This window comes from Drosophila navojoa, chromosome 5 (genome assembly GCF_054131105.1).
Source record: "Drosophila navojoa isolate 15081-1374.11 chromosome 5, UAZ_NAV_1.0, whole genome shotgun sequence".
Taxonomy (NCBI): domain Eukaryota; kingdom Metazoa; phylum Arthropoda; class Insecta; order Diptera; family Drosophilidae; genus Drosophila; species Drosophila navojoa.
In genome coordinates, this window is record NC_142893.1 from 8,242,648 (window position 1) to 8,263,808 (window position 21,161).

At 38.4% G+C, this 21,161-nt stretch overlaps 6 protein-coding genes across 13 annotated transcripts in view; 2 read left to right on the top strand and 4 right to left on the bottom strand.

Annotated features, from left to right (window-relative positions):
* Positions 1-97: 97 nt before the first annotated feature.
* Hsepi (D-glucuronyl C5-epimerase) lies at positions 98-2,712 on the top strand. The gene is made up of 3 exons (XM_018105454.3): positions 98-361; positions 420-1,828; positions 1,882-2,712. Exons 1-3 carry the CDS (start codon positions 212-214, stop codon positions 2,246-2,248), a joined length of 1,926 nt encoding a protein of 641 aa, XP_017960943.1. The 5' UTR covers positions 98-211; the 3' UTR covers positions 2,249-2,712.
* Positions 2,713-3,690: 978 nt separating this feature from the next.
* Positions 3,691-4,885, bottom strand: LOC108655179 (coenzyme Q-binding protein COQ10, mitochondrial). 2 transcript variants are annotated; one of them, XM_018106911.3, is made up of 3 exons: positions 4,700-4,885; positions 4,428-4,538; positions 3,691-4,355 (listed from the first exon to the last, which is right to left on the bottom strand). In XM_018106911.3, the coding sequence occupies exons 1-3, from the start codon at positions 4,762-4,764 to the stop codon at positions 3,896-3,898; spliced, it is 636 nt and encodes a 211-aa protein (XP_017962400.1). In that variant the 5' UTR covers positions 4,765-4,885; the 3' UTR covers positions 3,691-3,895. The 2 variants fall into 2 exon arrangements, with proteins under 2 accessions (XP_017962400.1, XP_017962399.1); XM_018106910.3 differs by having other exon boundaries at positions 4,428-4,553.
* A 24-nt stretch (positions 4,886-4,909) lies between these two features.
* Positions 4,910-5,544, bottom strand: LOC108655180 (synaptic plasticity regulator PANTS). Its single transcript, XM_018106912.3, has 2 exons — positions 5,387-5,544; positions 4,910-5,334 (listed from the first exon to the last, which is right to left on the bottom strand). Exons 1-2 carry the CDS (start codon positions 5,456-5,458, stop codon positions 4,936-4,938), a joined length of 471 nt encoding a protein of 156 aa, XP_017962401.1. The 5' UTR covers positions 5,459-5,544; the 3' UTR covers positions 4,910-4,935.
* A 911-nt stretch (positions 5,545-6,455) lies between these two features.
* Positions 6,456-9,527, bottom strand: Adf1 (Adh transcription factor 1). 2 transcript variants are annotated; one of them, XM_018106791.3, is made up of 4 exons: positions 9,205-9,527; positions 8,841-9,029; positions 6,975-7,268; positions 6,456-6,930 (listed from the first exon to the last, which is right to left on the bottom strand). In XM_018106791.3, coding segments are annotated over exons 1-4 (801 nt in total). In that variant the 5' UTR covers positions 9,206-9,527; the 3' UTR covers positions 6,456-6,613. The 2 variants fall into 2 exon arrangements, with proteins under 2 accessions (XP_017962280.1, XP_017962282.1); XM_018106793.3 differs by having other exon boundaries at positions 6,456-6,918; positions 9,205-9,518.
* A 348-nt stretch (positions 9,528-9,875) lies between these two features.
* On the bottom strand, positions 9,876-15,752 carry Mapmodulin (acidic leucine-rich nuclear phosphoprotein 32 mapmodulin). 3 transcript variants are annotated; one of them, XM_018106338.3, is made up of 8 exons: positions 15,596-15,752; positions 14,963-15,361; positions 12,106-12,482; positions 11,959-12,038; positions 11,417-11,743; positions 11,277-11,353; positions 11,053-11,215; positions 9,876-10,985 (listed from the first exon to the last, which is right to left on the bottom strand). In XM_018106338.3, exons 2-8 carry the CDS (start codon positions 15,008-15,010, stop codon positions 10,942-10,944), a joined length of 1,116 nt encoding a protein of 371 aa, XP_017961827.1. In that variant the 5' UTR covers positions 15,011-15,361; positions 15,596-15,752; the 3' UTR covers positions 9,876-10,941. The 3 variants fall into 3 exon arrangements, with proteins under 3 accessions (XP_017961827.1, XP_017961828.1, XP_089117636.1); XM_018106339.3 differs by lacking the exon at positions 11,417-11,743 and having other exon boundaries at positions 15,596-15,751; XM_089261510.1 differs by lacking the exons at positions 14,963-15,361; positions 15,596-15,752 and adding an exon at positions 12,566-12,635 and having other exon boundaries at positions 12,106-12,487.
* A 2,246-nt stretch (positions 15,753-17,998) lies between these two features.
* The window catches only part of Elk (Eag-like K[+] channel), a 78,781-nt gene continuing 75,618 nt past the window's right edge, over positions 17,999-21,161 (top strand). For 3 of the 4 annotated variants that reach the window (XM_089261503.1, XM_089261505.1, XM_089261506.1), the window contains exons 1-2: positions 18,025-18,077; positions 19,469-19,721. The gene's annotated coding sequence lies outside the window, so the exon portion shown is untranslated. Of the gene's footprint in view, positions 18,078-19,468; positions 19,722-21,161 lie in introns of all 4 variants that reach the window. The other variant, XM_089261504.1, reaches the window with a different exon arrangement.

The following is a 21,161-nucleotide window of genomic DNA, read 5'->3' on the forward strand; positions in this document are numbered from 1 at the left end:
CTGCCATTGCACCATCATGTTAAATAGCACCCAATCAATGCATCAGTTACCTGTGCAAATACAACGTTGTCGCATTTAAGTGTGTTTGTGTGTGTGAGTGTGTGTAATATACATATGTATATATTTAGAATATGACGTTAGAGCGCACTGCATAAATTAGCACTGAAAAGCTCCTTCGCTCGCGCAAAGTGTGACCAGGCTACAAATTTGCATGTCCGAGTATCTGTCAGTGGACGCCAGTGGCAGAGCCAGCTCCAGCAATGTCCACAAATTGAGTGGACAGCCAACGCCGCCGTCGTCGACGTCGACGCTGCTGCTGCAGCAGCGGGAAACTGCGCTGCGTAAGCCACACAATTTAAAGGTAAGCAAAACAAATTTAACCTATTGAAGTACATAGTTAATAGATAATTTAATTGCAGCGTGAGCCACTGGTATTCTTCATTATGCGTCTGAATCTGAAAGCTGTGTTGCTGCTGCTCACGGTAGCTGTAATGGTCATCACATTGGGCATTTATATGCGCTGTGCAGCGTTCAGTTTCTCGCCGGATTTCGTGCGTCAGCTGAGTCGACGGCAGACCTACGACACGCTGGCCAGCTCAGCTGCAGGGCAGGACTTGCAGTCCAGCCCCTTGCAAGACATTGAATGCGCCATCAATCAGGAATATAGCATACACTGCAAACGGGACGAGAATGCCAACGAGGTGTATGTGCCCTTCTCGTTTCTGCGGCAGTATTTCGATGTCAGTGGAGCTGTCACCACAGGAGGTAGCAGTGGCAGCGAAGCACCCAAATTCAATTGGATGCACAGCAATGCAAAGGTGAATTTGCCCAAGGGCAAATACGATCCTCGTGGCGTCTTCATGTACTTCGAGAACTACAATGTGGAGGTGCGGGATCGCGTGAAGTGCATCAGTGCCGCCGAGGGCGTGCCAGTGAGTACACAATGGGAGAAACGTGGCTACTTCTATCCCACACAGATTGCACAATTTGCGCTGGCGCATTACAGCAAAAATCTAACGGAACAAACGCCACGCATCCACATACTGGAAGATGCCGATAGCAATCAGATGGACTGGAACACGCCGAAGACGAGCAACATGACACGCATTTGGCATCACAAATTCAACACGAGCATTGTCCAATTCGAGACAACGATTGGCTATGAGAGCGCCATTAGTATACAGCTGAATCAGACGCAGGATCTGGTTTTGAGTGTAGATCTGCTGCTGGTCACGAATAGCAGCAGCCTGATGGTGACCGTCCTGAACCGGGATACGAAGCACAGTTACAATTTGCATTACCTGGCTGCAGAGCTGTTACTCAGCGTGCAGGAGTCCAATATTTATTATGGCCTGGGCGCTGGTTCCCTGAACAAATGGCGTCACATTACCAGGGATTTGCACATTGATCTACAGAAGGGCATTGTCATGGGCGACAAGCGTTCCCCATTGAAGGTGCGTCGCAGCGACTTGGAGGTGCTATCCATTGCCTTTTTGGGCATTGGCTTCTACGATAATATTACGCTCTCGACGAGCGATCATTTGGCCCATTTCTATGATGCAGCCGAATGGTTTGTGCACAATCAGGATATGAAAACTGGCGGCTGGACGAATCCAGTGCGTCGCAGTTTGAATGGTTTTGCGGAGCTGCGTCCCGGCTGGATATCGGCCATGGGCCAAGGGCATGCCATTTCAGTGCTGGCACGTGCCTATTGGCATTCTGGAGGAGATATGCGATATTTGAAGGCGGCTTCTTTGGGACTGCAGCCGTATCGCATCTACTCGCGGGACGGCGGTGTCCTGGCTCAGTTTATGGAGAAATACTATTGGTGAGTGTGTATGAATAAACTGTGAGCTATTTTAACCCTTTGCCATTTACCAGGTACGAGGAGTATCCCACAACGCCGGCATCGTATGTGCTCAACGGTTTCATATACTCACTGCTCGGCTTGTACGATCTGAACAGCACAGCGCCTGGAAAGATAGCACGCGAGGCGGGCAAATTGTTTGCCCAGGGCATGCATTCACTGAAGAAGATGTTGTTGCTGTACGATACCGGCTCCGGCACCAGCTACGATCTGCGCCACTTGAGTTTGGGTGTGGCGCCAAATTTGGCACGCTGGGATTATCATGCAACGCATGTGAATCAGCTGCTGCTGCTGGCGACCATCGACAGTGATCCATTAATCGCCCAGACTGCCGAGCGCTGGAAGGGCTATATGTTTGGTAAGCGGGCCAAGCACAACTGAGAGCGAAGGAAACTGGCGGCAGTTGTTGCTGCCGCCTCGTGGCAGCCACATCGCCACCATCCCGAAAAGCCCCAAAAGTGATATTTTTTGAAAAAAGAAACCATTTGAAATGGTTCAGCCGCATCCCAATTTCCAATAATCTTTTAAACGCAACGAATTTGGTTAACCTAATGTTCATATTGTTATTTTTGGCATGCTTTCATATACGTCCGAAATATGTATTTAATTTTCTTGTCTTTTAGTTTAGTTCGTTTAGTGCGTAAGGAATTGTACCTATCTACTACGTATATACCTTGTATTGCATAAACATAATCATTAGCTGCTATTTGCCATATGCATACCTGTATATGCATAACTATTTGTTGATCTATGTAGCTTAATTGTTTCCTAAGTAGTTGCACGCGTAATTTCACTGGACAATATCAGAAACTAAACCTAAACTATAAAAAAAAATCAAACACAAAGTGATCTAACCTATACCCTAACCAATTTAGCTGTACTGAAAGGGTATACAAAAAGAAATATTATCACTTACTGTTGTATGTTAGTCGACTTTTTGTACTGCTCTAAGTAGAGATTGTTACACACAAGCCCCTTACCCAACTTGTATAAAGTAAAATTGTAGAGAGCTTAGCATTATATATATAGGACACACTCGAATTATAGATAGTATCTATTAGATGCGTACATAAACGAGGATAGTCTTACAAAATTTGCAATCTTAACTCGAAGATAAATTAAAATTTCCAATTTCTTGAAAATATAAATTAGAAAAATGCAAATGAATTTAATTTGTTTACTCGATCATTTTGAAGACTATCCTCGCATATACTTAAATAGATATATGTATATCTGAGAACATATTTGTACTTCATTTCTTCAGGCATATTTTAGTGTTCCAAACTAAATCTATTAACTGCCTAATAAATACTACGTTTAAAAGTATTGCGATATTCTGCTGTAAATAACATATATCATGTTTATATTTAATTGAATTCATTTTACAAAATTCGAACGCATTTATTTTAATTTTAACAAAAACACATTTTATGTGACGCACAAAACTCGCAAGACCATTTTTACATTATTTAATATACATATGTATATCATTTAAAATATCGCAATGGAAAGCTAAACGTAGTTTAAGTAATATATATAACAAATAAAAAATAGCAAATGAGTAATTATATTTAATAAGCATGTAACTGTAATGTTGTAGGCCACTTATGAAAGTTTCTCAAACTTAAACGATGCCATTCCAATATAATTCTAATTTTATATTTAATTTTCAACATAAAATACATACCGTCAATTATTATAAAACAAAATATAAAAACACTTTTGTATCCGTTGTGTATTAAAGCAAAAAGAAAAAAAAAGAACGAGACTGTTAAGTGAAAAGATTTTAATTTTGCAATTAAGTACTTAAAACACGTGTAAACTTTGTGTTTTCTCAATTTTATTTACAATTTGTTATAACAAAAGAAATATAAAACGCCTCTGTCAACATTTATATTATGTATATCTTCTATTTCACTAAACAGACATTACGATATTTTTTATATTTGAACATGAACATGAATGGGAAATCTGACTATGATTGGATTGGGGTAGAGCTGGGCTGGGTTGGATTGGTTTTTGTTATTGTCAGGATCGCCTCGATTTGAGTACATGCGAGCGTATAGAGGGCGGGCCACTGCGACGATTAACTTCCAAGATGAAGGCGTTCTCCATTTGATCGCATATCAAATCAAAGAAAATATTGGCAATATTGCTGTGCAGCAACGATTTGAACTCGAAGGCAACGCGAAAGTCGACAACACATGAATTCGGTATGTCCTTCAGGCCCGGACTGAAACGCCATTCATTGAGGAGGTAGTTAAACAATCGGCCGTCGTGGCATTCCGATTTCACGCGACTGTTCGGCTGCAATGTAACCTGCGACGTGTAGATCTCGTTGAGTGGTGGGAAGCCAACAATCAGATCCGCCTTGAATCCACCTCCTCCGGGATCGACGGTGTGCACCTGCGATTTCTTAACATAGGGCACGAATTTGTAATAGTTACTGACATCGGAGACAACGCTGTACATATCTTCCATGGAGTAGCTGTAAGCAAGTGTATGCATACATATATCAGTCAAATTTATAACTAATGAGATCATCTCGCCGACAACTCACCCGACTAGCTCTTTTTTGGTGTACATGCGTTTCTTGTTGCGAAAATCATTGAACGTTATGTAGTAGCGCTGGATGCCATTTATATAGTGACGCGGTCCGATCTGCTGGCAACTACAACAAGAAAGGCTGCGTTTTGTCAATAACAGTTTTTTAATAATTTAATCATTTATAAACTTTAAACTTTCGATACAATTTTGTAACTTTTTTTTTTACATACTGTGGCAAAGGTTGCCAAGACTTGAGATTATATAATTAACAATTTACCTGCTGACCTTGATTGCATGTAACGCTGTATAATTCGTACATCCAAAGCCTTTAGTGTGCTGCCCTTTAACATCTTTAATGGAAACAATTTGTTTATTTTTGAAATGTGTATAACGAAATTTTGTGGCTGCTTCTGAACAAAGTTGTCCACCCCCAATCGCAGCACGCGCAATGCAAAGCAGCTGTTGGCGCAGCGTTGCCAGATATAAACAATAAAATGATTTAAATATATCTCCTTTATTTTCTACATAATAGAACAATATGAACGCGCTTCTTCCTGTGGTACCGCCAAGCCCATCAGCTCCTTTTGCTTCAACTCCAAATATGTATTTTCATTGCGTTTCTCTAGCCATTCGGGCAACGGCTTGGCCCAATCCTCTGGTGGCTCTTTACGCTTCATCCACGTATCGTTCGCATAGTGTGCACGCAATCTTGTCAATCTGCGCTGCTCCTCGCTTTTGACTATAGCGCTGCCCGCCTCCACATCATTGCCATTGGAGCGCTCATAGCGTTCGCAATTCTGAAAATCGGTCAGCCATTGCGAGCAATCCGTGTCTTTGCCATAGATGAAATATTGATGGAAGCGTGCCTTGAAGCTGCTGCAATCGTCATACTCATCTTTATACAGGTGACACGGCCGAATCTGTAATTTGCAATTTTAAAATCTGGTGCAAATTTAAGCCTGCATTACTCACGGCCCATGTATCAGTTACTTTTGGAACATCTTTGGGTGTTTTTGTTTCATCATTTTCACTATTAGCTGACATTATATAAAAATTTGTAGCGCACTGCTACATGACAAAATAGAGTAACAGCTGTTTTTTGTTTACCGCTCAACAGGGCTGCCACCTCGTTACAAAAAGTGCACCCACGATTGTAAATAAATATTTTGCTTATTTGCTTGGTTTTGTATATTGGTTTTCCTTTTTTTATTGCAAATAATTGCACAATTAATGATATAATGTACATCAAAAAACATTAGGTAAATTGAAATGTTAAAACAACATTGCATCTTACAATATTGTTTTTGGCAAAAATTTACACGTCTATGATGTTTTCAATTTTCGTTTTTCAGCGTTATTTAAAAACCTTTTCATGTATACAGAAAATATATATATATGTATATATAAATATGCAGAAATATATTCAATGTAATTGTGTAATATGCTTTACGTGTGGTTGTAATTGTGTATATGTGTGTGTGTGTATATATGCTTAAAAGGATCGTAATTAAAGCCTTTCGATTTGAATTTCAAGCGTTTTCTTCTTTTCTTTTTAGCATATTACAACAGAACTTAAAAAATTAAAATAACGTGTTTTTCTTTTCTTTTTGTTTTGTGATTACAATTTGTCTTAATTTTACAAGAAATTACAAAACTAAACCCGATGGCATGTTTAAACTAAATGGTAGTCAAAAATATACAATATGCTGTGTTTTACAAGATTAATTGGCAAAAAACATTTCATAAATTGTTTTACAAAAAGAACTACGTACACTAAAAATTTCTAGAACCAGTTTTCTTTTACCATTTTGTACACATCTAAACTGGGTTAGAAAGTTTAACGGAGGCGTAGGGCCAACTACAAAAGATCAAAGCACAAGAATATATATATACACATGATTATATATATACGGTTTGTGCTTACGTAATTGTATGTTTTTGTTTTATGTAAGTGTATATGAAGTGTGTTGTTTTATAACTAATTCTAAACTTTAGTTTGACTTTTAAGACTTAATAGCTAGAAAAAAAAACAGGCAACTCCTGTTTTTGGGATTTTTTTTTTTTATATTGTTGGTTGTTTATTTGTTGTTGTTGTATGTAGCTGCTTTACATTAACCATCGAGCGTCCAGCACATTATCCAATTGGAGCAGTTGCAGCAATTGCTGTTGATGCTGGTAATGCTACAAACGACTCGACAGTTAGTATTTGTTATGCTGTGCCAACAGTTGCATATCCGTCAGATACTTGATGATGTGCACCTTGGCCTCGGCCTTTTGCCGCACGCCCAGCGTGTTGAGCATATCGGTGACGACCATGCCAAACGACTGATCCTCGGCACTGACCGCTTGCGAGACATTGTTCTGGAATATCTTAATGCTGTTCAGCATATTGTCACTGTGCTCTTCCTCGCCCCGTTCACGCTTCAGCGGCGGCTCATAGAAATATGGCTTCTGATCCTTGCCCACAGCGGTGGCGAGCTGGGCATCTCCAGTGACAGTGATTTCTATGGGGAAATCTTTATTAAAATCAGATATGTTTTATGTGAAATCGTGTACTCACCGTGCGGATGCGTCAGTGCCTGTGCGGATGTGGTGGCGCTGCCATTGAACGGCTGTGCAAAGATGTCGACGACCGTCTGCTGCTGGGCCTGTTGCTGTTGCGTGGGATCGGCCACTTGATTGGCATTCTGGCTGCCGTTAGCACACTTGCCCAGCAGCGATTCACGATACTGGCGAATGGAGTCCACAAGGAATTGCATTTGCTTGAAGTAGCGCCAGCGCGATTCTTGGCATAGTTTCATTTCGCGCGCGAATTTGTCGCGTAAGCTCTTCCAACGCTTTGTACATTTTTGTTCTGAAATAGAATACATTCATTATAATTCCGCATAAAGAAAACGAATTAACATTTTTTCCTCTGGCTTCGTATTCTATTTCATAAATATTAGCGCTAATATGAGTTTGTTTACTTTGCGTTTTTTGTCAAGTTTTTCTTAAGGGGGATGGCAACGCCGGCATTGCTGCCAGACGTCAGCCATATGTGTGCGTCAAATTGCAAACCAAAACAAACCGCGAGACGTCAACGCCGTTGCCTCAGCCGCCCCCGCTGACACTTGAACAAACGACGTTAGCTATTGGCAGAAGCCGCAGCAGCAGTAGCAATAGCAGCAACAGCAGTAGCAGCTACAGCAATCGCAGCTGAGGCAGCAACAGCAGTAGCAGCAGCAGCAGTCGCAGCAGGCGCAGTAGTCGCAGCAGCTGTAGCTGCTGCTGCTGAGCTGAAGCTGAATCCGTGGCACGCCAGCAGCGACAGCAGCTTCCGAGCGGCCTGGCGGCAGGCGCGCGCCCGCTGCTGCTGTCGACGTCGACTACAACTACGAGTTGATTCTGCCAGCTTGGTATTGGTAACGCGATTCTGCCAGCTTGGTATAGCTGCGCGGACCAGGCAGCAAATCTGACGACAGAGTCGTCTTCATATTTTCTTCTCAAATGGTTTGGCGCCAAACTCTTATTTCATTTAATATAAAAAACGACTTGCATAATTCATTTATGGAAAAGCCCCAAAATCGGATTTGGAACACACAATTTTTAACAGACAGGGGGAACAGACGAAACTGTATTTTTTTTCTTTAGTATACAGTCATGAAATGAAATGAAAGCTGTTCGGTTGGTCGACGATTGTCTTTATTTGTATGCGTGTTGTTTATGGCTGAATGTGTGTGTACGTGTGTGCGAGTGAACAGCCAACATCAATGTTGGCAGCAGCTGCAGCGGCGACGGCAGCAGTAGCTGTTGTATAAAAATAAACGCTGGCGTAGGCAGCGTGTGTGTGACAAAGACAACTACTGCGACGCAAAAGTACAGCAACTTCAAAAATGTTGACTGCGCGCACATATTGTCGACAGCGCAGTCAGGAGCGTAGCTGTAGCGCCCAAAAGCGGGCGCATATAACCGGTTAGATAACAGGATATTTTCATGTAACAAAGAAATGTTTGCATTTATATACATTCAATGCACAATACGCATGAAGCTATATAATTTTCAATATGTTTTAGCAGCGCCCAAACCGTTCCGAGCTCAATGCGCTCCTGTCATTTCACAACCGTCTGTCGCGTCTCCGTCGCGTCGCCGTTCACTTTTGCGTCGATTCTGTACACTTGCTTTTGCTGCCCGCCTGCTGCCGACGCCCGCTGTCGCTGTCGACGATGTCGTCGTATGTCGCCTCTGTTGCCAGCCCATTCTGCACCCGTTCCACCCTCTCCCTCTTCTCTCGTGTACGAACACAGAATTTAATCAATTTGCTGCGACGACGACGGCGCCAGCTGCCTTAGTTGCCTCAGCGGCTAATACTCAATTTCACTTGCCACACAGCTTATGGGCTGGTTGCACCCTTCGGACACCCGTTTCACAACACTAAAATTTCACTTACCGCTAACTCCAAGTGTTTCAGCGATTTGCTTCCAAGTCTGCGCCTTACGCACAAAATGCTTATAATTGTAATGTGAGCGATCGTATATAACGGGATTCATTTTAACTGCCTCAATTAGATTGAGATCAAACTGCTGCTCCAGGTTGGCATCCAGTTTGTCCATTTCGATGGCTGCACTCAGTGTGTGCACTGCGAGAAAACACACAAATATATTAAATATACTACTTATACATGTGCATATTCGTATCGATGTGTGTGTGCGCGCGTCTACATATACATTTCTATATGTATTTGTGTGTATGCATGTAAATTGGCCACTTTATCAATATTGCCATTTATATGAAACGAACTAACTAAAACTCACTTTGTTTCTTTCGTTTGCTAATTGTTGTTAAATAATTGGCGCGCACGCACCCTTTATAGTTTATTTGTTTTTATTTTGATTTGGTCTTCTTCGAGGAGGAATCGTCGCGACGTCGACGTTCAATTTTATTTCTCAGTCGCTGCCAACAGTGAAATTTTTGTTCCAAGAATGAAGCAGGCAGCGCAGTCTACTTTTCTAGTATGTATATTTTAACACAGCCAGCCGCTGCGACGACTCGACGTCAAATAAAGGAGACGTCGACAGCGTCGCGACGTTGTAGTCAGCGTTGGCTGAATATCACTCTCTCGCTTCCGCATATGTGCAATGCTTGCTTCCTCTTTTGCGCATGTTCAAGTGCCGCTCAGTGTTGGGAAATGTACGTTTAAGATGTTTTTGTGTGTTGGTTACCGGCTAAAATTATGCCGATGTTTCGATAGGCATAATCGATAGTTCAAGCATATTTGGAGTTAATTTCCAATATTTAGTTAAAAGTTAAGCTATTTGTTTTTTTATATATGCTATAAGCAGTGAAACGAGATTGTTTAAAATTATTTAATTTTTATGTATTTCGGTTTCGCTTTCGGTGTTTATACAATTTGTCTGTACCTTAACAAACGTATTGCATTTGTTGCTATTTTTTTGTTGTTTAATGAAATGAAAAAATATATATATTCATATATTCTTGTCTAATATATTGTAATGTATGCTACTACTGCTTTTGAAGAACTGGAAACAAATCTGTATGACAATATAGTTGTGTGTACTTAAAATAATGTGTGTATCTTCATTTAAGTTTAAACAATTTTGAGTTTATAGAGAGAATGTGGGATTTGGATAACAATGAATAATAGTAGATTGTGTTTGACAATATTTTTTCATTAGTATAAATTAAAATTGCGCTTAACTAATTTTTGTGTAATGTTTTATGTATGTATATTCAAAAAGGAATGACTTAAGAGTTAGTTAAAAATCCTCCTTAGCAGTTAAATTGTTTAAATCTTTGTAACACGAAACCGGGGAGAAGCAGCAAATCAAAAAATTATATTTTCTCAAATTATAAAGCAAAAAACGTACGTAAAAACAAAATTACAGGCGCAAATTGGCAAATTTTGTTTTTGTTTTTTTTTTTTCAAATGTAACATATCATCATCATTATCATCATTGTAAAACGTGTTTGGGGTTTCTTTTGTTCTAATTGTACATTATTTTTGCAATCATATTTTGACAAATTTTTTAACTTAACGCTGAGCAGTTTTACAATTGTGTCTCAGGATAGAAATTCAATTGCCAAACATGAATTTAATTGGAACTCTCTATTTTTTATCTTCTTGTTTCATTTTCATTTACTTTTTTGAGTGCCACATTTTGGGTTCGGTTGCTATAGTTGTCTGTACTGTTGTGTGTTTATTATTGTTTTTGTTTTAGTATTCGCTTATAATATATCATCATTTTTGTGTTTTTTCTTTTGATTATTACATTGTTTTTCTTTTCTTTAGAATAATTAGCTTAAAATGTAACGAAACAAATGTTGATTTTTGCTAATGGGGCCCTTCTTATTTACTCTTTTTTTTTTGTTTTGTTATTTTTTGTTTTATCAAAATATGATGTGATTTCTTATTTGTTGTTGCTGTACTTAGTATGTGGGTGTGTATGTGTATGTGTGTGTTTGTTTGTATTGGTGTATATATTTAAATGTATAACGTACAAAGACGATACAGTTTGTAGATCATGCTGCTTTTAACCATCATGCTTTCTCTTCTTGCCCCTAGCATGCGTTTCATCTGAAAAAGTCCAACATGAAAAACATTAACTATCTTTTAAATATTCATATATTTATCTTCCACTCACCTGGCTTCTCAGCATCCTTCTCATCCTTGGCATTGACCGATGCAGCCGATTCATTTGGATCACCATCGGTTTCATCAATATCTGAATCTTCATCCTCATCCTCATCGCCGCCCTCGCCTTCTTCCCAATCGGAATTATCTTCTTCTAGATCATCATTATAGACCTGCCAAATGGACAATAAGTTAATTGACTGATTGTTATATGGATATAAATTATTGACTTACCTCCGACAGGGATACGTCGCCATTGTCCTCGTCTTCACTCTCATCGCTGTCTTCCGCATCATCATCTCCACCAGAAACTGCAAGCAATGCAAGCAAATTGATAAGGTTTTAATAAAATTTCTTTACGCACAAATGCTTACAATAGGCGGCATTCGCCAGATTTAATATTGCTAAAAACCAATATATTAAAATTGCAAAATTCGTGTTCGATTGGTTGCTATTCGGCTGTACTGTGAGATGGTTAGCTTCTATCACAGATTGGCTCTCGAGCTTTGCTTTCTCTTTGATTTGGAGTTCTTTTAAATATTCATCTAATTCGTCTACTTCATCATTGTCAGCATCGGAAGGCTTTTGGTTTTGATTTTGCATTTCCTGCAAACGTTTCTTGGCTTTAACACGCTGCTCCAAAGCATCGAGCTCGTCTAAATCGATTTCTAAACCGTTTACACAGAAGGCACTGCGCTCATCTGAAAGTCGACAGAATCTGTGTATTGTAATGTGTACGATATGGACTGGATAACTGAACAGATCTTAGCTCAAACAGGAAATGTGACAATAAAAAATGAGAATGGCTATGATCCGAAGTACGAAACTAACAATGAGAGAGAACGATCGTATAATACAGCATTTAGGGTCATTTTTAGCAGTTCCTTGGAGAAATGCTGTCTTTTGTGGTACACACCTTCATCCTCGGAGTCATTGCCATTGACTTCATCGTCATCATCCCCTTCCGATTGTACCTCCTCATCATTACAATCAAATCTACAAAAGAAAAAGAAACATAAAGACATTAGTTTATATAAAAATATATATATGTAGTAATCCTTACCCATCTAAAAAGTTTAACGAGGGCAACATCTTGAAGATCTTCTCACGATAGTTTTCCACTTGTGTAGCATCATTATTGAATAAATCCAACACATTTAAGTGTTTGAACTCCTCCAAAGGTTTCAGAGTTTCCAAATCCTTGATTTTGTTGCCAGATAAATTCAAATATTGTAATTTTGGGCTGGTCGTTAAATAGTGGAGGCCACTCGAAATTCGATTATCAGATAATTCCAATTTCTTTAAATTGGGTAACTTGGGGAAACCTTTCAGTGTGGTCAAACCCACATTTATCAAACTTAATGTTTCCAAGGCGGTATATTCATCTGTAAGGCCAACAATGCTTGTACTCCTGCAGTTATCCAGATTCAGTTCTGAGATCTGTGCGTTTATAGAAAAGGAAAAATAATTGATTATTCAAATTCGTTTTATAAATAGTCATCTTCTATGAATATAACTTCTTTTTTGGTATTTCGTACTGTCAGCGATTCCTTTGCTGCATACGGAAATGGGCATATTTAACGTTAGACGATTCGGTCACACTGCCTGTGTATTCAGCGTATTGCGAGTCTCTGACAGTCCGCCATGTCTGTGTGAACGTGTGCCAGAACGAGCGCAAAAGAAAAAACTCAAAATGAAAAACAATACATACGCAAAAAATCGATCAAACGCAAAACCTTTTTTTTGATTGCAATGAACACTCGCACACAAAATGGCGCATTGACAATATGGAATATAATTATGGTAAAAATGAATAACAATTTACTGTGCTGAGACAACAACAATGATTTTCAAACATATTGCGCACCTAGCTCCCTGCTGAAAAAGTGGCAACGCGTTTATGTAACAGCATTTTTTTGCAGCCGTTGTGTATGTGTGTGCGTGTACGTGTGACGTACGCGCCACAAAACGGAATGCGCGAAAATGGGCATTGAAAGAACAGCGCAAAGAGCAAGTGCTGATAACATGGCAGCGCAATACGCGCGCGTGTTACAAACAAAACTGAAACGAAATGAAATGTTATGAAGCACTTCAAGGGGGTTGCACGGGGTTGGAAGGGATGGGGATGAAAAGGAAAACAGTATACAAGTCCTCCGATTTGCGGAATGGAACAAGCCGGCAGCCGCACTAACCCCAACAACAACAACAAATTGTATGTTGACAAACGACTTTTTTTTTGGGTAGTTGTTGCGCCTAAGCGCAAGAGAATCAGACAAACGGTTTTTACTTGAGACTTTTGATAAGCGTTGGATTTCCGCTTGAAACAGGCGTTTGAAAGCGTTAGCATTTTTTAGTTGCGCTTGATTATTTTCTGATTAGACAAATTAGAATAGTCCGGTATATAAATTTACAGTTTCTTGCGATGGCAACAATGCCTGGCGACATTTTACGTTGTGAGCAGCAGCAGCAACGCAACTCGTCTCATCTGTTCTGCTGGACAGTTACATGCACACAAATACCGATGTAGTTAAATGAGTGCTCACACACACATTCAATCGCACACAGCTTAAGCTTTGGAGCGTGTGCATATTAGCTTAGCTTTGACTATGTGTGGCCGCGTGTGGTTATACTGGTGTATGTGTAGTTGGACCTCTGTGTGTGCATTTTGGCTGGGTGGGGTGGGTTGTGGGTGCCTGATTGAGTAGGCCTTGCCAGAGCGCATGTTTATTAATCAGCAAAAGTGCCACACACCAAAAAAGAAAGAAAGACAGGTTTGTCTGCTCTGCTCCGTTCTTGTTCGCATTTCTTGTGCCGAGAGATACATACATATGTATGTGTGTATGCTTATACATACGAATATGTGTGGAGAGAGGGAAGTGCATGTAAACAGTGCATGTACCGTTTCGTTTGGGGCGGCCGGTTTTTTGCATTGTGAAAAGTCTAGCCTGCGACAGCAGATGTGTGTCTCTGTGTGTGAATGTATGTGTGTGAGTGTATTTATGACTGCGCAGTCAATATGCCTGTTTGAGTGTGTGTGCATGTCTCAGCAGCAGCTATAGTTAAAGCTGGCGACCCATCGGCATTGGCGAGAATGTGTCGATTATTATGTGCATACACGTTTCTTGTTAGCCTGTATGCATTGTATATACACACATATATATGTATGTGTGTGTATATGAATGATGCGCGCGCTATAATGTTGTTATAGATACATTTTGGTATCAAATAACCTGAAATTACAAGCATGGCATACAAACACTCACACATATACGAACGCACGCATACATACATATACATATGTTTTTATTGCAGTGTTTGTCACAATTGAAGGCCGGCAAAGGCAACAACAACAGATTTTAGAAGCATTGCCAGCTGGCGCAACTTCTGCTTTGTGGATATCACGATCAGCGCGCATAAGCGCATGCATGTCATAAATCGAATATTGACTACATATTATTGAATATATATGAACTTTTAGTTACATATCATTAATGTAATAATTGGAATATCTGCTGCATTTCATCAATTTGAGCAGAGCACAGGCGCAAAAATGCGCGCACATGGCAACACTGCTCGCGACACACACATACTACGTAGACATGTAGCTGTGTGTGAATTTGCTTATGGCGATCAATTCTTTTTTTTTCCACCGATGGATGTTATTTGCCGCTTCTTCTTCTTCGCTTAGTGCTTTTTGCGCTCTTTTTTATGGCGTCGACAGCGACACAAATTGAAACTAGATTTACATGATGGCGTAGTTATTGTTGCACACACTCACACACATTGAAAATTTGTGTAATCACAGCAAAAAAATCTATTTAATTTTGCGCGTTTTTTCGGCTTGTATTTGTTTGGCACTTCGTTTCCTTGTTCCGTCCAAATTTAATAAATATCAAGTTTAAAACAAAAAGAAAACTTACCTGATTCGCTTTACGTGCGCGTCTCTCCAATTCTATTCTTTTCTCCATTTTATTTGGTGTGGTTTTTTATTTCTTTTTGAAAACGTCTTCAGCTGCACTTGTTTATGATTTGGTAAAAGCAAATTTTCTCTCGTACTTCCAACCAAGCTCGCAGAAATGCCAAAGGATACACCAATACAATCGCAAATTGCTTCAATGTGAATGTGATGGTGTGTTGGTCCCTTGCGACAGCGCGCACGCACCAGAAGCAGCGGCAGCAAAGTCGTTGCTCGTCGTTGTCACACACAAGCACACACACGCTCGCGCACGCACACACTCGCGTATTCACAAACACCTTGCAAATTTTTCTTTTATGTGCTTCCTTGGTATTTTCGACGCTGCCACCCGACGCGTTGTTGTCTAGAAAATGTACAAGAAAATTAGTTACTGTAGATATTCGCTACAAAAATGCGTTAATAGTCGCTCATGTGTGTACTTTAATCGTGCGTTAGCGCATTTTTACACATACAAACACCTATACGCACACACACTTGTGACGCGCTATTTTCAAACGGCCCTTTGACACGTTTTTCGACAGCTTTTCCGTACTTGGCTTATTTTTTGGATACACAATGTGCCGCTATTCGGACTTACCTTGATACGTTGAATATTTAAATATCGAAATCAATTTTTAATTGTATTTTCCAACCAACAACAACAAGCAACAAAAAAGCAACCAGTATAAAGCGCTAGGGATGTGCGATAAGAATGTTAGAGCTGCGCAACTATCGCGAATACTACTGGTAATATCGGGGGTAGCTCTTATCTGCCATTATCGATAGCAGTTAGCGGCATTTGCATACCAGAATTGCTCCTCATATGGACAGTGACTCCACACTGCGCGGAAATGTATTGGAACTGGTGCAATTTGGTCTATTATGAAAGAGAGTAGCATTTTGTAGTCTGTGCTGGATGTTATTAGAGTTGTTTTGTACAGTAACAGGTGAATCTGGAATACGTTTTATACGTATACATTTAACATAGCGTATGGTTTGTGTCTTTGATATGCGTACAGCTTGGGTAGATGAAGAAATATGAATGGTGTAAGCAAAACGCCGTTTGCTACTAACCGATAGATGACGCTTCTAGTAACTTTGATTTTTTCAAACTTAATTTGTTTATTCAGCTTTTTATTATTTATTTTATTTTTTATGTTTCAAATAATACATGCATTGTTTAAGTAAATAATGATCCACTGTATTGAATTATGTTGCGTTTGCATGAGTCGTAGATGTTTACATTACTATTGAAATTAAGTATAGTAATGCATAATTGCATTGTTGCGGCTGCACGTGCTTCTGGGTGTGACAAGCAGCTCAAAGCGAAACCAAATGAAATCCAAATCAATAGCATATTAATTATAGCTAAGCCAACGCAACAGGCAAAACAATAGAAGACCTTGAAAACAAAGCGCGAGTAAATTTAGCAAAGAGTGGACCGATATAGCCATAGCTACGCAACCAAAGAAAACAAGGAAACGCCGACTAAGCATCGATTATAATTAGCCAATTAAAAAGTCAATGAACGGCCAGTCGAAAACAGACCGAAAAAAAAACCCGTTGAGTTGAGTAGCTTTTAACATACACACAAACAGGCACGCCACAGACACACACATACACACCCACACAGAGAGGCGCCATTTTGAAACGGAGGCCGCAATTCTGAACTTGAGGCCTTTGAATATTTTGAGTGTCGTTTAACGGTTAAATTTAATGCACATAATTAAGTTGTGATTTCATCCCGTTAAAGGTGTGGCAAATATGAGAGGCAAAGAAAAAAAGAGAATGAGAGAGAGAAAGGGACAGGGATAGCATTTGCCGTTGCGCGTGCATCTCAGCTATATTTTATTGCCTGTGCTCTATTAATTAAGTAACGGCGCGCGTCCTTCCGTTCCGCAAATTCGCCAAACGTGCGCCCATCATGCCTGCCTGAGCGGCTGCACCTGTAGCTCTTACTTCGCCTGCTGTTGTTCAGGTGCGAAGCCTTGTCTGTAACACGTGGCCGTTTGTTTGGCCAAAAATAAACAAAGCTTTTCCAGCTGCTACAACTGCCACACAACACTGTTAAATTGTGTGCTTGTATATGTGTGTGTGTGGGTGGGTGTGATTTCCTTAAGACAGACAAGTGTCGCTTAAGTAAACTTGACATAAACCCGCACACGCACTCACACACTTACACACATGCATACACACATACACACCTGTTTGTGTGTTTGCGTTAAGACCACATTAATGTTGTTATTAGCTTCAATGAAAGCTCAGTAAAATATCCAGCTGCCGAATTAAGCAATTCTTATGTTAATAGCTCTTATACATAGGCAGACATATATATATGTATATACATATGTATGTACATATATATAGAAACATATTTATTTTCACTTATTGATAAACAAAAGAAATTCATCAAACTATTTATTTATTTGTTTTTCATTTAAATTTTCAATTGTTTAATGTTTTTATTAGTTTTTACATACAAAATATTTGTAAAAATTTGTATTACCTTTGTTACTTACTTGAATTTTATTCTATTTTGCAACAGTTAATTTATTATTTAAGAAATACTTAGTGTTAATTAATTTTCGTTAAATTATTTTATTCATCTTTCATTAAAAAAAATATTCAAAACTCGCGCTGCATTTTATTCAATTTCGAATAATAAAAGGCTTCGACTATAATCATTTAGATACCCTTTAGCCTGCCAGTTGAATAAATAATTACTCACAAATTAGTTAAAAAGCTTTTAATTAGTAGTGTTGAAGCTTCAAAACAAATGCAAATAAAGGCTAGTCGAATAACAAATTATTAAAAGCAAATTAACTGCAAGCAAAACAGGAAAATATAAATCGTGCGCTCTTCGTGCGGCTTTCACTCTCTGCTTTCAGTGCGCTCTCTGTGTGTGTGCCTCTCTCTCTCTCTCTCTCTCTCTTGAATTCAACAGTTTGCTTTTGTGCTTAACGCAAAAAGCTTTTGGGCAAAGCTCTATCGCTGAAGATGCAGCAGCCACAAGTTGCCTTTTCGATATTTGCAACAGTTGCTGTTGAGTGTCTTCGAAAAGCGGACGTGGCAAATCAAAGGTAGCGGACGAACGCGCACAACTCGATTGCAAATACTCAAGTTTCAGAACGTTATCAGTGGACAAGTAAACAGAGACAGAGACAGGGAGAGAGAGAGAGAGAGAGATAGACAGACATTGGCAGGGAAAGTGCAGACGACAACTGGCCAACTAGTTCAAGTGCAGGCCAAAAAATTGTGTTGCTGGCAACAATGTTGCCAATAAATTCTTAAAGCCATGTGAAAAGTGAAATCAAAATAAAAGCGAGGAAATTATTAAAAAAAAAAAAAAATGTCTATGCTAAGCCTCTAATCAAACGTAAATCATAAATTTCCCTTTAGCATATTTAATATTATTTACCAAAGTGTTGAAATCATATATAAAAAATTCACAAAGAGAAAATAAGAAAATATATTCAAGTCGTGCGCGTCTACATATTGTAAAATCGGTTAAGCGAATCAAAACAAAACAAAAAAAATGTCCGAAATATGAAAAAAATAAAAACAAAAAGAATTAGAGCTTAAGCCAAAAATTAACATATGTAGCCACGCACAGCTAACCAAAAATATGCAAGCACATGATTTTATATATATTAAATATATATGTATATATATATTTATTTCAAATGCATATGCTTATGTGTGTGTTGGAATGTCACACATGTGACAGTTGTCACTGTAATTTAAATCAGTTACATTGCCCCGCTCGACAAGCAGACAGATATATGTTTATAGTCATGTACAGTAAAGGCTCGCTTGAGGAACAGTTGCGGAGTAGGTTTAGCTGATTTGAGAGCTAAAACTATTTTATTTGTATATGCTTATTTATTATCGATATTTTTTAAAGAAAATGTAAATAATTTATTTAAATACAATTTTATTTTTTTTTTATTTTTTAAATATTATTTTTAATTAGAGTTTTAGCTGATTTATAATTGAAAGGTATTCTAGATTTTAATGTTTATAAATTTTGCCATTTATCAGGCAAAAATACATTAAATTAAAATAGACAAAATTATATTAATTAAATAAGTGCAAATTAAAAAAAAAAAAAAAACATTAAAGTGGAAATTTCTTAAAAATGTTTACAGCAAACTTTCGATATTAAAACTTAAACAAAGGTCCCTTAAATTATAATTATATTTATTTTAAAGCTTTTCATAACTTTTTTCGTTATATTATTCCATTTATTTTAAAGTTTTTATAACTTTTTTCATTGTTTGTTTTCCTTTTTTGTTGTTTTTTAATATTCGCTAAATATTGAGGGAAAAATCCTGTCACAGGCTTGCTAGCCTTTCAGCGTGCTTTTACTGTACCAAAATGTTTATAAACTATGCTGTTATCTTTCCCTTTGCAAAGTCTTTCACGCGCTTTATGCTTTTCATATTTTAATACATCTTTTTTTGTATGTAAGTACATGTCGCTTGCTTGATTTATTTTTCATGCCACCTCAAACAAATTTGCGCAATGTCAGTTAACCAAAAAAAAAAAAAAAAAGTGCTCGTATATGTGTAACCAATATTGAAGAGGCAACAAGCAACAAGCGATAAAACAACAACAACAATTACAACCGCTAAACAGGCCGCTGCCTGAAGGCCAAAACCGCTGAAGCAAGCAGAGGACGAAAATTCGAGCTGCTCTCACGCGCAGCTGTTGGAGACGAAAAGGTAGGTGTGTGCACTTTGATTTGCGACTTGTGTACGAAATTCGCTTTACACACACTTATTTGCATTTCAAAGCCGCATTGAAATGTGCCAACCCACCCACACACACACACACACACACACACACACAAACACACACATATACTTCGCGGAAATATGTGCAAATTTTCCATATTTGCTTTTTTGCGGTTTTTGCGGTGGATGTGATTATTGAGCGACATTATCATGAAGACATTTTTGATATGGCAACGGTGCACGCGGCGTATGATTGATTGATGCTTGTCTATGCGTGCGTGTGTGAGTGTGTATTACGTGCCACTGATTGGCAAAAAAATTTTGACTCAGCGCAATATAATTGGCAAAAAAAAAAAAAAGATTGTGAAGAAGAAAATAAATTAATATAAATGTCAAAGGCTAATAACTTGAATTTTCTTCGCCGTGGAAATTGCGGAAATTAATATGCTTTTATTTGTATTGAATGACAAAATGGATTTAAACTGAATTCTAATTGGCTTTTGCAATTTAAGCGAGAATTGAAGCTGTGCAAAAATATTTAATATTATTATAGAAATGTGATATAAATTTTATGTACATAATTCTAGGAATGAAAATCTATCTCAAAGAGATGGCTTAGCTGATTTCCTTTAGCAGTTTATATGATATACAAAGTAATAATTTTTATGGAGAAATTTTAGACATGTAATATTATATTTTCTTTTTGATGATGATGTTTCCTCAGCTCCTTGTCAATATTTTTGAGAATTTTATGTTTGCATGGAGAGAGAGAAAGAGAGAGCTAAGCCGAGTGAAGCATGCGTCCAATTGTTGTGCCTCGCATATAATTATAAGAACTGAGTCTATCAACGATTGCGAAAGTTGGCAGAATTTCTGATTAACATATTCTGAGACTCTAATTAAAATACAGCTGCTAAGATAACAGTTTAGTCTAACTTTCTTAGTATACTGTGCACATTCCGAGTCCAACTTCACATCTAAATTTATGAAATACGCACAATTCCTAATTATTTTAGCATAAATTATATGCTCTTCCAAGCGAGTTCTTAGAATTATATTTGGAATTAAGCAGAAGTGCTTAGAGTATGGAATTCTAATGAATTTCTTGATAGATTCACATTAGCTAGTAACTTTACCAAGTATTTCCGCATGTGGAGGCAAAAACAAATTAAAATGATATACTTATAGTGTAATTCCATTACAATTCCCATTTGCAAAGCCAGCCTAATGAAATGAACAATTAACACAATCATTCAGGCGAATTAAAAAATTTCTTGTTGATATTGTAAAAAAACACAAATTGAATGTATTTAATTGGCTAGCTCGTTAAATTAAGTCAATTTATGAGTTGCACACGCACAGAGTGAGGCAGAGAGAGTGAGGGTGAGGGGCAGCTAGATATTTCATATTTTCATTTACGTTTCGTCC